Raw genomic sequence first — 16,717 nt, 5'->3', positions numbered from 1 at the left:
ATGCAAAAAATGTAAAAAAACAGGAAGGGGGCCAACACTTTTTCATACCACTGTGTGTATATATATATTAACAGATCTAAGCTAAATCTGAGTGTCAGCATATAAACTGCTACCAAAACAATTGCATGTTGTAACATGTTACATTTTGCTAAATTGTGCTATGCTATAACAGTGTAATGGTAACATTGAACTGTAATGGTACTAACTAAACTAAGATTGTCCTCTACCATTTTGAATCCTTGTCAGCCTAATCCAGTTTACATTATCACCAACCTTTTGGAGTAATCTGTCTGACCTGAACTTCCGCCCTTCTGGAGTTTTCTTGAACGTGGTATCCTTTTAAAGAATGCCTTAAAAGAAAACTGAAATCTTTTAGATGTCAGTCAACCATGACTGACATTACATTGTCTAAATAATTAGCCATGAATTTACGTCTCTTAGCAGCTAACACAGCCATTTAGAAATCAAATGAATCAGATTTTATAACACGTTTTGTGTCACATAATAATCATCTTTTAACTTTTGAGACACAAAGAACTACATTTAGATTCAGATAGTTGGAATCAGATGTGGATAAATAGTGATTTCTTCAAAAGATTATTTTGTACTGTAGGTTACATCTGTCAACATTTTTGAAAAACCTATAGAAGACTTAACAGTGCTTAACAGGTCTAAAATGTACCACTAACTAGTTGGTTATAGCTTTTATACTTAAATAACATAGCAACACTTCCTCAGCAAAGACAGAAAAGGTCCTTATCCCATATCTGAGGTCCTGTCACTCAGTTGTAAGTGTTCCTAAACCCTTTGAGGCCGGTGGGTTTGGCCAACAAGGGGCAGACGGAGCAGGAATCATCTTCTCCAGGAGGTTCATCATTCGCTCCTGAAGCTGGAGGCTCTGCACCTGCAGGAAGTTCTGCTGATGCATAACGCGGCGAACTTCATGACAGGCCTCCTCAACGGCACGGCTTATCCTGCGTTGCTCCTGCAGCATTGCGTCCAGGACACGCAGCTTCTTTCGGCGCAGTGACCCATGTGAAAGCCTCCGCCTCTTATGTGGCTGTGACCTGCAGATGGACAACCATGCACTTATAATTCCATAATTATGATTCTGAAATGGATCTGTGATCAGATTGAACATGTTACCTGGTCTCAAAAGAACTCTCAGAGTTCTCTGTTAGGCCTTCTTCCTCATCGTTAATTTCCCTCTCCTCTGAGGAACCCGTGTACTCGGGTAGAAACCCACTTGGTGGAGCTGATTGGGGCACAGAAGTCTCGAGCTGAGAGGTGGAGGGGCCAGACGTCGAGAGGTTCGGTGGGCTCATATGAGCATGATCTGGTACCTTTGACAAGATCCTCTCAATAGATTTGTAGTACGGCCAATCAGGTGTAGCATTGCTTCCATTTGCTGTGTACTTCATCTTCCTGTTAGAAAGAATAATCTGTTAAAGGAATTTTAAATACTTTATCTACGTCATATTGTCTTTAAAAGAGTATTAGCATAAGAGAATAGATCAGAAATGGTAGAATCAAATAATTATCACACCAGTCTGCACTAAAAATGGACCAAGATAATGATAGTGTAACAATTTACTGTGATATTTTAGGGACTTTTTGAGGCTTTTTGGTTCAAATTAACCATTTGTAAAGCCATTACAACCACTTTTATCTGCAGTTTTAAACATTTACTCATAATTGTTTAGTGTGGTACAACATTTGAAATATATAAAATGGCAAGTAATAAAGCTCACACAGTGGTCAAAAGTCATTCATATTTCTACCCCTGAATAAACGGAATAACATTTATATATTTTTAACAGTGCTTCATATATTATATCTCTATAATCTAATGGAGAATTTTGTATATTGTGTGCTTCGTGTATATACTATATGTATCGTGTTTATATTTAGGGTGAATATGTGTCAGTACACCACTGCACAGTGCACACAAAGCCTTTACCCACCACTACATTGGTTTACTGTGATGTGACCGAGTGATTTTGATTTGATTCACGTTGTTTAGAAGTTGTCTTGACCCTCTAGAGGAGTGTTTGGTTCCATAGCTTATTTGCGTTCTATGTTGCTATTTGAATTCGATATGTAGATCTTGACATGATCAAACTGGAATGCTGTTTTGTTTTAGAATGGCTTTTGAGTGCATTGATCAGTGTTGCCAACTAATTTTCAGTGGAAGTTGCTAAAGGCAGAATGATTTGTTGCTAAATGACGTTGTGATGTCATTGCGTGATGATGTCATTGCATAACCATTACACAAAACAGCATTTTTTTAATGTGGAATACACAACGATATTACTCAAATCTCAGCGAAAAATATTTTTTAAATGTTATTTGTTCATAAAAAACATTAGAAACATAAAATATTTTAATTTGTAAAATTAACATAAGTAGCACATCTTTATGATCAGGTTTCTTACAACATTGAATTATTGAACAGTTACACATTTTATGTATTTTCTTATTAACTAGTGAAACTGCACATTCTGAACAATTTTAGTTTTAAGCAGTGTACTAGTTAATTAGTGTGCTACACAAAAGTCTATAAAAATAGGACACAATGTACTGTTCATATGAAGGGACAATACGTATTTATTTTTTTACAGGTGTTTTACCTGTGTTTTAAATTCCACATTGCATTTTGTGTTTTAAAGTCACAGGTTACAACTTAATGGATAACATCCTGAAAGAAAATGACTAGTACTTTTTCATTTTTTCTTACAGTGTACCTAACTGAACAACAATTACAAGCTAATAACATGCTGTATCATAAATGTGCATTTATTATTGACCAATTGGAACTTGCAACTTAATGCACATTTGTTTGTACTGTTAGGCATCTTTCTCTAGCTCTCTCCAGGTTGATGTGCTGCTTGGCTGGCTTTTTTAAAATAGCTCAATTTGTTGCTAGGTGCCTTTTGAAAAAAAAGTTGCTAGGGTAGTCTGAAAAGTTGCTAAATCTAGCAACAAAATTGCTAAATTGGCAACGCTGGCATTGATTGCTGTCCTCCAAGCGCTTCTCCAAGTATGCATACTTCGCTTGTGGAGGACAGACACGCCGCCTGATGTAAATTTGGTCATCAGTACAGCCCGCTGCTGTTCAGCGCCACACATCGCACATGCAGTGCGCACGCAACACTAGTTGGTAGTGCGCATGCGTCGATCGCGTGCATCCGATTCCGAGCTCACACAGCCAATGCGTGCTCAAGTGTGCACAACACTGTGCAAAACGACGAAAGCGAAGTACACCATTTAAGTTGTAAGAGTAGACACTTGGGTAGTGATGAACAGATTATTGATATGATTATTGATTATTTTTCTTTTGACAGATAGATAGATAGAGTAATATTTACTTACCTGAATTGGAAAGTCATGTTGGTAATCTTCATCTTAATCTCCTCCCTGTGTCTCTGTTCCCCAGTTAATTCGTAAAGTTGCTTAGCCATTGTCTCGTAGATCTTAGCATTGCGCTTAGCCTTCTTTAGCTCTGTCACGTACTCTTCCCAAATGTACACAAGAGATTTCATCTCGGAATCCGTCCAGTTACGAGCCCTCCTGTGCTTCTCGTTGGAGTCCGGCACAGTGTAACTAAAGCAGAGGTCCTCGGAGGCCATTTTAAGAACAGATTATGTACCTTTCATTCAGGTTTATGATTTAAGCTTGATTTTTTTCTCTCTCAATGCAGTCTGTTTTCCTGGCCTTAGTTTGCTTTCTCAAGCATGTGCTTGTGTGTGCCAGAGACAGGCCTCTGCTGCCCTTCCCCCCATGCTTAATTAAGAGGCCTCAAAATGGAACCTGGAGGGCTGGAGCAATGGCTTTAAAAGCTTTTAAAGAGGGAAGTTCGTCAGCATGATGTCAAGTTACCCTGGCAACAGCCCGCTAAGGCCCTCCTCTTCTAGCTAAACCCTTCCCCTTCACCTCTACTCATTTGTCTCTGTCAGTCTGCAGCAAAAAGCTTTTAGCTGAAAGCCAACAAAGTGGGTCGGGCAGGCAGAAAATCTGCATGTGAAATACGACTCCTCTGGGGACCGAAAGCAGCAGAGCCTGCTGTTGCCTAGGCGACCGGTCTTTCTCCAGACCACTTAGTCCGAGCGTTTATGAGCTTAAAAGCTTTTAATAGAGATGGGGCTAGAGTGACATTGCAGAGAAGGTGCATTTGCACCTGATATAACACATTTAAATTGCGGCACAATTTTTTTTAGGTTAATGTAATTACCCCCTCTGTCCCTGAGCCCCTTTTACCACATTACGTTTGCCCTCAAACACTTCTTCATCTCTGACCACACCCGAGTGTTTCAGATTACATCTTCTGTCACAACTACAGGGGGGTCTGGGACAGGACATTGGGGGTAGTGCTTCGGGGGGAAGGGTTATCTTGTGCACCCTTTGACAGATTACCAGAGGTGACACATGGTGCATGTGCTTCTTTATGGCTAACTAGATGCATCACCTTCACATTCAACTTCACTCTGTTAAGAGACATTTGGAGACATTCCTGACTGAGATGAGGAAAGAGCTACATTACAGGAAAGGCCACCTTGGCTTCATAATCATTCAGTATTTTGAGCATATAAAATATGAAAGAAATTGTACTGTTCTATACACTTACATAGAGAGCAGAGGCTAATAGTTGATATAATGTTGATATATTTATGATGAAGGCAAATATTTGATTTCTGTCTATCTATCTATCTAGATAGGGTTTGATATAAATCTGACTCCAACACATACTGTATATACACACAGACACACACACATGCATATATGTATGTATGAAGATTCATATCAAACTCTCTGCTCTCTGAATTTGTTCTGAGACAGATCCAGGTTTAACACGTATAATTATAAAGATCAATAATTAAGAGGCTGGATCATCTGCCTGTAGAGGAAATGCCCTGGTCTTAGGGGGGACCAAATGGTCTGTTAAATTTGTGCCATGATAACATTTTAATTCAGAGAGAGAACAGCCCATCCTATTGCCATCTTGATGGGTTCTGTCTAGCGCTGATTTTGGGCCATTTTGAAAATATTGGTGTAAAATGACTGTCTACAGCCATGTCAAGTAACATTTTGAGAAATTATTATGGGAAATAATTGTGTAATATTTACAGTATTGTGTATATTAAAATCATTCAAATGTGTTATATATTAGTACTCTATCAGTCATAGGCCACATAGTCAGTGTGGAACCGGTCTGTTCTTCTGATTTTGGTTATTTAGTTGAACATCGCCCCCTACTGAGCCAAATATTTAGTGCCTGACTGACATTGGTAAACTATGCAAAAAGAGGCACATTTTGAATGCAAGGAAAAACTGAAGTCAAGGAATGAATGAATCCAAACCAGCATTTCCTTCTTTTTTTTGAGTGCCTTTAATATTTATTCAGTATTCCAGCAGCTATTTAATATGCAAGAGTTGTTTTGTACATTTTATATTATACAGCAACATTAGTTCTCCTAGCTCCGTTCTCCGTCTTCACAGTTTTCATCCTGGCAGCCATGCCATTTTCACTGTTGTCTCCATAGCAACTATCATGAGGAATTTGGCTGGACAATAAATCAAATCATACAAGTGCAATAAAAGAAATTAAAAACTTCACAGTGGAAAAAAAACCTAATAGCTTATAAGAAATAAGATAAACCAATTAAAATTATATTATTTAAAAAAAATGATACAAGAAAAAGAATACTCATTTACTTCCACAACATCCTTTTGAATGCAGGGGGGAAAATAATTGTGTACATAAAACACATACATACAGCACATCAACTATAAATATAAGCTTACACATTTGCATGTACATACATGCAGACATTTCATCAACAGCTTTGTAAACAGGTCCACCAAAGACCTACCGAGAACCGACCAGAAAGGCAACCGGAGATAGCTTGTCCACAGGATACAACTTCAACGGACTTAACGGGGTAGGTTAGTAGCTCTTAATAACCATTTAAAAGGCTGACACCTTCAACTTGGGAGAATCTAAACCTTACTGGTTCCTAAACTGGTGATAAAAAAAACACTATAATTGAGCTTGGCTCAGTTTGTAATTGGCTCAGTATGTAATTCTTCGCTCTCTGACAGCAAATCCAAGCTTGTCCACAGGATACAACTTCAACGGACTTAACGGGGTAGGTTAGTAGCTCTTAATAACCATTTAAAAGGCTGACACCTTCAACTTGGGAGAATCTAAACCTTACTGGTTCCTAAACTGGTGATAAAAAAACACTATAATTGAGCTTGGCTCAGTTTGTAATTGGCTCAGTATGTAATTCTTCGCTCTCTGACAGCAAATCCGATCACAAATAAAAGAGTTTTTACTAAATGATCTGTTGGCCGCCAATCTCACCTTGGCTCAACATTTCTTTAATACTGATTAATGAAGTAGTTTGCATTAAATGTCTCTTTCTGTCCCTGGACAGAGATTGGTGTTTATCCCAAGATCAATGACAATACAGGTTTCTCATTTCGACATTATAAAATAATGTAAGATACAATAAAATAAGTACAAATATAAGTGGTTAATGCAAACATTTCGAAAACGATGTCGTCAAATAAATACCATGGTTATTACTGGAATGTATATGTTAACAAGTGCCACTATGAGGCAGTAAACATTCACGTTCCAGCATCTAAAACTGCAACTGGAGCTTCAAAGTTAGCAACAAGTGGTGGCTTCAGTTACAGCGAGGACGTAATCGTCTCTGCGCCGAATGATACAACTACATGCACAGAAGTACCTTTGTTTTGCTTATCCTTCACAGAACTACAATACATTAAATGGTTGAACAGACACCGGCAACTCGGTTTTTCATCAATGTCTGCAGCCCACTGGCGACAAAATTGCACTGTACCAAATCTAGTTTTTGTGGGGAGGACACTAACAGGAATTTTCAAAAAGAAAAAGGCTCCACCACAATATCGCGCACAGTGCAATGTTGTTTGTAAATTACAGCTGGGCCGTCCCACTTCTGACAGGCTCGTACAATTTCTTTAGCATTAGGAGGGCTAATATCACTGAAAAAAACTGAGCGATGATGACTCCTAAACCTTTTAGTCTTTAAACGTCATTTTTTTATTTTGAAAGTGTCTCAAGAGCTGGGAATTGAATTCGGATTTGGCAACACTAACACACAAAAAAAAAACATTCAGTCTTTGTCGTCCCGACTTAAATTTTCAGTCTCTCAGACACTCTTCCTCAGTGATGCCTTGCACCCTCAGCTCTTCCAAGACGTTGTCAAGGTGACCGGAGTCTGGGTAACCGTGGCCGGTCAGGTTGGAGCCAAACTCGGTTTTGTGATGCACCTCGTTCCAAATGACCGTATCCGTCTCACCCGTAGTGCTGGATGTGCCCACTGAGAAGATCAGCCGGCGGTCCCAAGCAACCAGCAACAGCTTCAACACCTGTTAGAGCGGCAATCGTTTAGAATAAAAGCTGAAAATCCTTGCATTTTGAAGTTGGAATATGTAAATAAATAATAGCAGAAATCTAATTTAAGGCTTTTTAAGACCATCTTTAAGACCTAACAACTGCAAAATGTCTATAAAAATGACAATTTATACCATTTACAATACAGTTCAACTAGTACAGGTTTTGATAAAAACAAAAGTTTTATATTATGATATACCACACATTTCAGCCTCAGGAGTCAAAACTATAAATGATTAAATACATTTATTTAAAATATGATTGTATTATACAGAATTCATTGATTGTAAACTGCTCTAAAACCGTGAGCCTGTAGAATACACATCAGTACCATGTTTTGATTTAATTGATTACATTTTATATTTATTTAATTCATCACCTTTGTAAGTTTAATAATCATATTAGCCCTATTGCGATTGCTGAATTGCATATTGCGATTGCAAATTTAAGACTAAATTATGAAGACTTTTATTATACTATTTAAGATATTTAAAGGGATAGTTCACCCAAAAATGAAAATGTTGTCAACATTTACTCACACTCGTGTTGTTCCAAACCTGTGTGAATTTCTTTCTTCTATTGAACATATAAGATGGTATTTTGATGAATGTTGCTAACCAAACAGTTTCTGGTAGCCACTGACCTCCATAGTATTGAAAAAAAAAGTCAATGGCTACCAGCAACTGTTCGGTTATCACCATTTTTCAAAATATCTTTTGTGTTTAACAGAAGAAAGTAATTCGTACAGGTTGATAGAATTTAAATTTTTGGGTGAACTCTCCCTATACTATGTAGTTAACAGTCTTTTTATGACCTTAAATTTGATAAAAACTAACTAAATTTAAGACTTTTTATGGACCCTCTGTGTTTGCGAATGTCTGGAGACTCACCAGGCGGCCTTTTTCACTGTCAGGGAGGTAGCAGTGTCTTGGAAATCCACGAGCTGTGAAGGGCTTCCCGGGGTTGGGATGCTCTGGACCCTAAAACAATAACAGACAGGGCCGTTTAGACCTACATTATAGTTACATAACATATGCATGCAGTTATATAACACCGCAGCAGCTCAACGTACAATGTAGGTGGCACAAATGCCAATGTGAATGAATGCTCTGGACAGCGCAGTGGTTTTAAACAAGCTCTAAATTAAGAGTCTTACCTGAATGCCAGGGGGTATGTTGTAGATAATCCGGATGGTTTTGCAGTCAGGGTGTCCAGGAAGGGAGTGAGGAATGACGTGGTATTCCATCTTTCCTGGTGGCTGGTTGCCGGTTTTAACACCGTAGATGGTCTTGCAGGTGGGACACTGAAGGCTGCCGTCTTTGTTGCCGTTGTTGTACATGGCCACCAGGCACTGCAGGTGGTACTGATGTCCACACTGAGACAGACGACCCACTGACTCTGCCCGAGAGATGCCACCGACACCTGGGCCTTTATAGCCAGATGGTCCGCAGAGAGATTCCATACAGATAGTACAATCCTAAGAAAGATTCAAATTAATAAAAAAGAGAGAAAGAAAAAAATCATTTAATCAAGTTTAATGAATCTAATGATGAGATCATTACAATAATAATTGTAATAAAAAAATTAAGTATTATATTTTAAAGGGGTCATAGGATGCGATTTTTACTTTCTCTTTGAAGTGTTACAAGCTCTTGGTGCATAAAGAAGATCTGTAAAGTTGCAAAGACTAAAGTCTCAAATCCAAAGAGATATTCGTTATAAAAGTTCAGAGTAAGCCACACCTTCCTAAAACGCCTCGTTCTAACACGCCCCCACATATCTACCTCACTATGTGGGAAGATTTGCATAACGCCGCCCAAATGTTCACGCAAAGAAAGAAGGCATAACTTTTATTCTCACTGTAGTATTGTTGTTGCCACCGCCATGTCGTGAAGGCGCTGTGTGCTTCGTTGTGAAAGCAAAACTACTTTGTTTGGCCTTCCAAAAGAGGATGATATCCGCTTTGTCATGCCTGGAGCTGATCCGTGCTGGTCGCTGAAGAGATACAACAACTTTGTGCTGTGGATCGCCGGATCGGCTTTCAAAGCAGAGCTTTAGCATCGTTACTCCAGTCACATGATCCTTCAGAAATCATTCTAATATTCTAATTTGCTGCTCAAAAAACCATTTATTATAAACACCCGCGACACGTTTTGATTTTGAAACGTGCAGTGCTCATGTTTATTCAATGAAGTCAAAGGCCACAAATAAATCAATGTATGGGAAACACTGGTAATGTATATCGAAATATCGGAAATGTGTTTAAAAATCATATCACCGTTATTGAAAAAAATTCTCACGATACATATTGATATTGAATTATTGTCCAGCCCTACGCTTGAGGTATTCGGCCAATCATAACGCACTGGATAGCTGGCCAATCACAGCACACCTCGCTTTTCAGACCGATGAGCTTTGTAAAAATCGACGCGTTTCAGAAAGGCGGGGCATAGAGGAGAAACAATAATGTACAGTTTTTTAAACCTTATGAACACAAACACATTTCATTACACCAAAATACACAAAATAATGTTCTTTTTAGCAACATCATATGACCCCTTTAATTAAAATGATTTAAATAATTTAAAATAATTTAAAAATAATAATAATTTAAAAAATGCTAAATATGAATCAGGTATGTTTACCTCCTCAGGTGGGTTGCGGACTTTCTGGAGATATCTTCTAACAACTTCTTCTGAAGTTCTACCTGCTCAAACCAAAGAAAAATTAAGTTAAATCAAGGATTTAGAGGAATAATCTGTCACAAAGATGTGACATGATATATAAAATATAAATATTTTATTACAATCTATTATGTTGTTTTTAAGTGCCGTGTTATTTGATCAAAAATACAGTAAAAACAGTACAATTGTGAAATATTATTACAATTTTAAAGAACTATTTTCTATTTTATTATTATTTTTAATTAATGTAATATTTGTATTATTAATAATAATATTAAATAAAAATATTATTAATAATATTATATATATTTTTTAATTATTCCAAACTTTTGACAGTCGTGTTCATTTATATAAATAGACAGCTAGATAGATATTACAGCAATTTATTATTTATTTTCTTTTTCAGTAATTGCAATTTGCTTCTTGCCTTTGCGGGCCTGCTTCTTTGTGGTTTTTCTGCAGCAGTGGCCGAGGCCTGGCACAGGTTTGATGTCACTCTTGCTGACAGGTGGGGGGTGGAGCACAAGTTTGGGTGGGCGTGTCAAGCAGACCGGGAGTCCAGCGGCGCTCATCAGAATTCCAGTGATACCTAAACAATGAGAAGAGACAATCCCATCTGTTTTGTATCCATCTATTTTTAGTTTCAATGTCTTTGGTAGCAAAATTATCCCAAATGTGTTACTATATTTAATCATCACCGCAACTATTTATAACTTATTTGCATATTGTTTCTCACCTGCCAAAGCTGGATGGACAGGACTGGACCCATTTAAGTTTTTCACTGGGACGGTGGGGACTCTATAAAGGTAGAAAAAAAGAAATAAGACATTAAACACATGCTTCCACTACGCAAGCAACCACTCACCATTCAGAAACACCCACACACACACCTCAACGGTCTTATCGATAATCATAAACTGGATCCGAAATAACCATGTTGTTGTCACAGCTACACCTGCTTGCGTATCACCCCCATCCTGACCTGCAGACATTCCGAGTCAAGCCGCGGTATGTAAACCAGATCACACCTTCTGTCAAACCCACTGCTGCCACTAACAAAACTGGCACCGAGTCAGCAGACAACAGCAGTGCATGCAGAACATCAAAACCTCACATGACCAGACAACCTGTTGTCCATATGTGGGGATATTCAGATTGCCAATGTGTACTTGGGCAAACATTTCCAGGGCATCTCACCTCAACATTACAGAACATACGAGTAAAACTATAAAAGTGATAGCAAAACCAACAGTGATATTTTGAACAATCAAAAACTATTGTCAAACCTAGATGTTTACCTATAATTACTAGTAAAGGCAACCAATGTAAAATTGTTCTTACACTGTAAAATCAAATTAGTTGGGCTTACTTAAAAAAAAGCATGCAAACCGATGAAAAAACTAAGTAAAGTGAAATAGGAATAGTATGTTGTACTGACAAATGCTTAGTTAGTATAGTTTACTTACACGAGAGTTCTAGTAACTAAAAAAGAACTGTAGGGGGTACTTGATCCTTTCATTTAGATTTACTCATAACTTATAGCTACTCACTGACTCCCAGAGTGCATTGCGGCATTAATAAATTATGCAGTTGCTTTGTTTTACAGTTGTTGATTTTATTTGCCAATTTTATTTGCTGTTTTGTGTCAGTAGTAGCACAACAAAAAGAGCAAATAAAATGGTTATTGTTAAAATAAATTAAATTGTTACCATTGTTGTGATTCACGTGTTGAATGTATAAGTCTGTGTGTGACTTTAGCATATTTCCACACACTACTTAAGGATTATATAAACCCAATTAAAAGTATCACAAGGTGTTTATGAAAAATGAAATTTGAAAAAGTTCATTACTAAACAAAAAATACACTAAAGGTTTAATAAGAAGATAGGTCACCTTCTAAAAGCAACCTATTTATTACTTTTCTTCCTTTGATATCAAATAATTGAGGGTTGATTGTTAAAAATGATTAAAGAACTATTACCTTCACAATTATTGAACTACAACAACATGTTCAAAGATACTCACTGTTTGACCTTGATAACAGTCATGCTTCAACTATTCCAATGATCTCCAAAAAAAAATTTGAGGCAAAAAAGGAAAACTCAGGAGTAATGTTTGGATTCTACTCTCAAACTTCTTCAATGAATGTTTCACAGTCTCATAGTCAGATTTTCCCCTTCTAGAGAGCCTGGAATCAGTGTAGTTTTGTTCACATATATCCCGTCTCTTTCTCCGAGCTGTTCTTCTGCTGGATGAGGTTATCTTGCCTCGCTCTGTCAGCAGTCGCTCTTATAGAGCTAATCCTCGAGTTTCCATCTGTTGACAAGCAGCTAGGAAAGCAGGTGATCCACGTCACAGAGACTGGGATTACCTCTCAACGTCACACACTGACACACCGCCATAAGGTTCCTTCACACTGGCACATAGTGCAAGATAGTTGCTTACACGCGCACACACACACACACATCCACACACACCATACCATGTGTGCGTCCTGCACAAGTTCAAAAGTTTTGGTCGTATATGGGCATGCATAGACAGTGACCATATTAACACAGACACAAGGATATATATGGAGAAATAAAAGAAACATATCACAAATTATATTCTAAAAAAATGAACATACTGTAAATGTAAAAAAATTGATTACATCTATCTATCTATCTGTCTCTGTGTCCAGCTTCAGCTTAAACTACATCTTAAAATATATTCAAATAGAAAACCCTTAATTTTAATTATTATATTTCACAATATTTTTGTTCTTGCTGTATTTTTGATCAAATTGTATGCAAAATACTCTATTGCACATATGCATACAAATAAAAATAAACTAACAGCTAAATATATATAGATATATAAATATACACACACACACACAAATACATATATATATATGATAAATATTTAGTATTATTGCTATTTATATTGTTATTTTATTCTGTCTTTGAGTGTGTGTATATATCTAAATCTATAGTTTGTGATCATTAAAACAAAACAAAAAAACTGTATATAAAAGAGAGCGAGGGAGCAAAAAAACGTATTATATTAATGAGATTATAATTAGAATAACCATTCAAACTTCAATTAAAACGTCTGTATGCATTAAAATAATGACAATTTGGGAAACAAAGTAACTAGCGTTACTTATTTGAAAAAGTAGCTCAGATATTTACTTCTAAATTAAAAAGTAATGCGTTACTTTACTAGTTACTTGAAAAAAGTAATCCGATTACGTAACTTGCGTTGTCCCCAACACTGATGATGATGATAAACGGAATGAGGATATACAATGATGTAATAATCGTCATTAACTAATACTTCTGTCCAGAACAGCTGTGTTGTCCGTCCCCACACCGGCCTGAAGAGTGTTCCAGAATAAACGTGAAAGTGTAAACGTGCAGGAGAAGTGTGTTTAAGATTATACAAGCTGTTGCCATGTATGTCACATCAAGTGCCACGAACCACTGAGACACCGATCAGTGTGCCAACATCGGCTAATGCGTTCACGGCAAGGTGTGAAGAGATGCGAAAATTAGTAGAGGAGGGAGAGCAGGAAGTTGAAGTGTATTTGCTGGGTGCGGGGTGAAAAGAAGCGACCGGCAAATCTTCAGTCACGTTTGCTGCTGACTAATCTAGCGGTATTAGCACCCATATGGCTGCAGTCATAAGCACAACTCACCTAATCAAACCACGGCCAGATGTAACCACTTACTGACGAACATGAAGAGAGCAATGGAAGAGGGAAAGATGGAGGGGGAACAGGTGGAGAGGGCAGGAGGCAGGGCATCTCTAATGTCAAGGGGTTTTGCTAGCTTGATGAAAAAACTCACTGACAAGACCCTCAACCTTGATCCGGTCACAATCCTTTTTACTTTTTAGCTCATTTGAAGGAGGCACTGTCGATCGAATCTAATTTTTGAGCCCTTTTGTTTCTGTTATAGCCAGTTTTTGATTATTTACGAGAGCTTCAAATTTCAAATATTGTTGAATCATATGGTTGAAAGAAGTCTCTCATGTCCACCAAGACATTTATTTGATCAAAAATACAGTAAAAACAGTAATATTGTGAAATACTATTATCATTTAAAATAAGCATTTTCCATTTTAATATATTTTCAAATGTAATTTATTCCTGTATTTGTGTCCAGCTTCAGCTTAAACTACATCTTAAAATATATTCAAATAGAAAACCCTTAATTTTAATTATTATATTTCACAATATTTTTGTTCTTGCTGTATTTTTGATCAAATTGTATGCAAAATACTCTATTGCACATATGCATACAAATAAAAATAAACTAACAGCTAAATATATATAGATATATAAATATACACACACACACACAAATACATATATATATATGATAAATATTTAGTATTATTGCTATTTATATTGTTATTTTATTCTGTCTTTGAGTGTGTGTATATATCTAAATCTATAGTTTGTGATCATTAAAACAAAACAAAAAAACTGTATATAAAAGAGAGCGAGAGAGCAAAAAAACGTATTATATTAATGAGATTATAATTAGAATAACCATTCAAACTTCAATTAAAACGTCTGTATGCATTAAAATAATGACAATTTGGGAAACAAAGTAACTAGCGTTACTTATTTGAAAAAGTAGCTCAGATATTTACTTCTAAATTAAAAAGTAATGCGTTACTTTACTAGTTACTTGAAAAAAGTAATCCGATTACGTAACTTGCGTTGTCCCCAACACTGATGATGATGATAAACGGAATGAGGATATACAATGATGTCATAATCGTCATTAACTAATACTTCTGTCCAGAACAGCTGTGTTGTCCGTCCCCACACCGGCCTGAAGAGTGTTCCAGAATAAACGTGAAAGTGTAAACGTGCAGGAGAAGTGTGTTTAAGATTATACAAGCTGTTGCCATGTATGTCACATCAAGTGCCACGAACCACTGAGACACCGATCAGTGTGCCAACATCGGCTAATGCGTTCACGGCAAGGTGTGAAGAGATGCGAAAATTAGTAGAGGAGGGAGAGCAGGAAGTTGAAGTGTATTTGCTGGGTGCGGGGTGAAAAGAAGCGACCGGCAAATCTTCAGTCACGTTTGCTGCTGACTAATCTAGCGGTATTAGCACCCATATGGCTGCAGTCATAAGCACAACTCACCTAATCAAACCACGGCCAGATGTAACCACTTACTGACGAACATGAAGAGAGCAATGGAAGAGGGAAAGATGGAGGGGGAACAGGTGGAGAGGGCAGGAGGCAGGGCATCTCTAATGTCAAGGGGGTTTGCTAGCTTGATGAAAAAACTCACTGACAAGACCCTCAACCTTGATCCGGTCACAATCCTTTTGACTTTTTAGCTCATTTGAAGGAGGCACTGTCGATCGAATCTAATTTTTGAGCCCTTTTGTTTCTGTTATAGCCAGTTTTTGATTATTTACGAGAGCTTCAAATTTCAAATATTGTTGAATCATATGGTTGAAAGAAGTCTCTCATGTCCACCAAGACATTTATTTGATCAAAAATACAGTAAAAACAGTAATATTGTGAAATACTATTATCATTTAAAATAAGCATTTTCCATTTTAATATATTTTCAAATGTAATTTATTCCTGTATTAGTAACGCTGGATTTTCAGAATCATTACTCGAGTCTTCAGCGTGACATGATCCTTCAGAAATAATTCTATTATGCTGATTTGCTGCTCACGAAACATTTTTTTGCTTTTATTATCAATGTTGAAAACAGCTGTTCTATTTAAAGGTGTAATAGGTGATTGTCTTCAGAAACATTTCTTGTTATGCTGGTTGAAAGTCTCTTCACATCTCGATAGCAATCATTAAGTTAAGTGGTCTAAATGTATTCATCTGTATTTATATATTCTGTGGAAGGCGTAGGACCAAGAAATGTTCATCCAATCAAAACGCTCGGTCCGAGCGTTTTAATTGGCTTTCCTACCTGCCTGTCAACTTATGTATCGGCATACCTCTGTGCACCCGGTTCGCGCAGACAGGATACGTCATCAGTGTGCTCACGCACGCTGTGCAGACAGAGCAAGAATGGCAGGCAAACATCAACAACCCGATCTTCCTTCCTGGTATTGTAGTACTTTTAAAGTTTTCTCACCGGTGAATGACACATGATGTAGCCCAGCGATTAATCCAGTCCTCGCGCCCCCCGCTCTGCATATTTTGAATGTCTCGCTTAGTTAACACACCCGATTCAGATAACCAGCTCGTTAGAAGTGAGCTACATGCATGAACTGTGTTCCGATCGATATGATCCCTACACAGTGTTCATTGCTCCCGCCTCACTGAGCGGGCGAAATATGTTGAAGTTGACTTCACTTCGGAACATGGGCTGGAATTGGGAACCGCTGATGTAGCCTATTGTAGTAATGTTGTCTCTGGTACTCTGGTCTGTGAGTGAGCGTATATGCATTCAGGGGGCGTGGCTTTGGACGGTGATTGCATGGAGGGTGGGACATTCGCTTTCAGTGCTATAAGGCTAAAGTTAGCATTTTCCAAGATCTCCTATTACGCCTTTAAGTTTTTTTTATGCATATGATATTGTATGCGTACAGTACAAATGACTCAAATTT

The 16,717-nt window shown here is 37.4% G+C and overlaps 2 protein-coding genes across 2 annotated transcripts in view; both read right to left on the bottom strand.

Annotated features, from left to right (window-relative positions):
- Positions 1 to 662: 662 nt before the first annotated feature.
- LOC107558411 (myb/SANT-like DNA-binding domain-containing protein 1) lies at positions 663 to 3,792 on the bottom strand. The gene is made up of 3 exons (XM_016242075.1): positions 3,373 to 3,792; positions 1,147 to 1,425; positions 663 to 1,067 (listed from the first exon to the last, which is right to left on the bottom strand). The coding sequence occupies exons 1-3, from the start codon at positions 3,627 to 3,629 to the stop codon at positions 779 to 781; spliced, it is 825 nt and encodes a 274-aa protein (XP_016097561.1). The 5' UTR covers positions 3,630 to 3,792; the 3' UTR covers positions 663 to 778.
- Positions 3,793 to 7,120: 3,328 nt separating this feature from the next.
- The window catches only part of LOC107558401 (E3 ubiquitin-protein ligase DTX4-like), a 19,479-nt gene continuing 9,882 nt past the window's right edge, over positions 7,121 to 16,717 (bottom strand). The window contains exons 3-8 of the mRNA XM_016242066.1: positions 10,865 to 10,926; positions 10,556 to 10,717; positions 10,090 to 10,151; positions 8,601 to 8,921; positions 8,335 to 8,424; positions 7,121 to 7,419 (exon numbers count right to left, since the gene is read on the bottom strand). Of these exons, the coding sequence (XP_016097552.1) occupies positions 7,192 to 7,419; positions 8,335 to 8,424; positions 8,601 to 8,921; positions 10,090 to 10,151; positions 10,556 to 10,717; positions 10,865 to 10,926 (925 nt within the window). The 3' untranslated portion in view covers positions 7,121 to 7,191. The remainder of the gene's footprint in view (positions 7,420 to 8,334; positions 8,425 to 8,600; positions 8,922 to 10,089; positions 10,152 to 10,555; positions 10,718 to 10,864; positions 10,927 to 16,717) is intronic.

The sequence above is a fragment of the Sinocyclocheilus grahami genome, unplaced genomic scaffold (genome assembly GCF_001515645.1).
Source record: "Sinocyclocheilus grahami isolate Dianchi unplaced genomic scaffold, SAMN03320097.WGS_v1.1 scaffold645.1, whole genome shotgun sequence".
In the NCBI taxonomy this organism is placed as follows: domain Eukaryota; kingdom Metazoa; phylum Chordata; class Actinopteri; order Cypriniformes; family Cyprinidae; genus Sinocyclocheilus; species Sinocyclocheilus grahami.
This window is presented reverse-complemented; position numbering and strand designations above follow the sequence as displayed.

Coding starts and splice junctions, on each gene's coding strand:
- LOC107558411 (XM_016242075.1), bottom strand. CDS start 3,629: ATGGCCTCCGAGGACCTCTGCTTTAGTTACACTGTGCCGGACTCCAAC. Junction 1,426..3,372: donor AACATGACTTTCCAATTCAG/GTAAGTAAATAT, acceptor TCTTTCTAACAG/GAAGATGAAGTACACAGCAA. Junction 1,068..1,146: donor GAGAGTTCTTTTGAGACCAG/GTAACATGTTCA, acceptor GTCCATCTGCAG/GTCACAGCCACATAAGAGGC.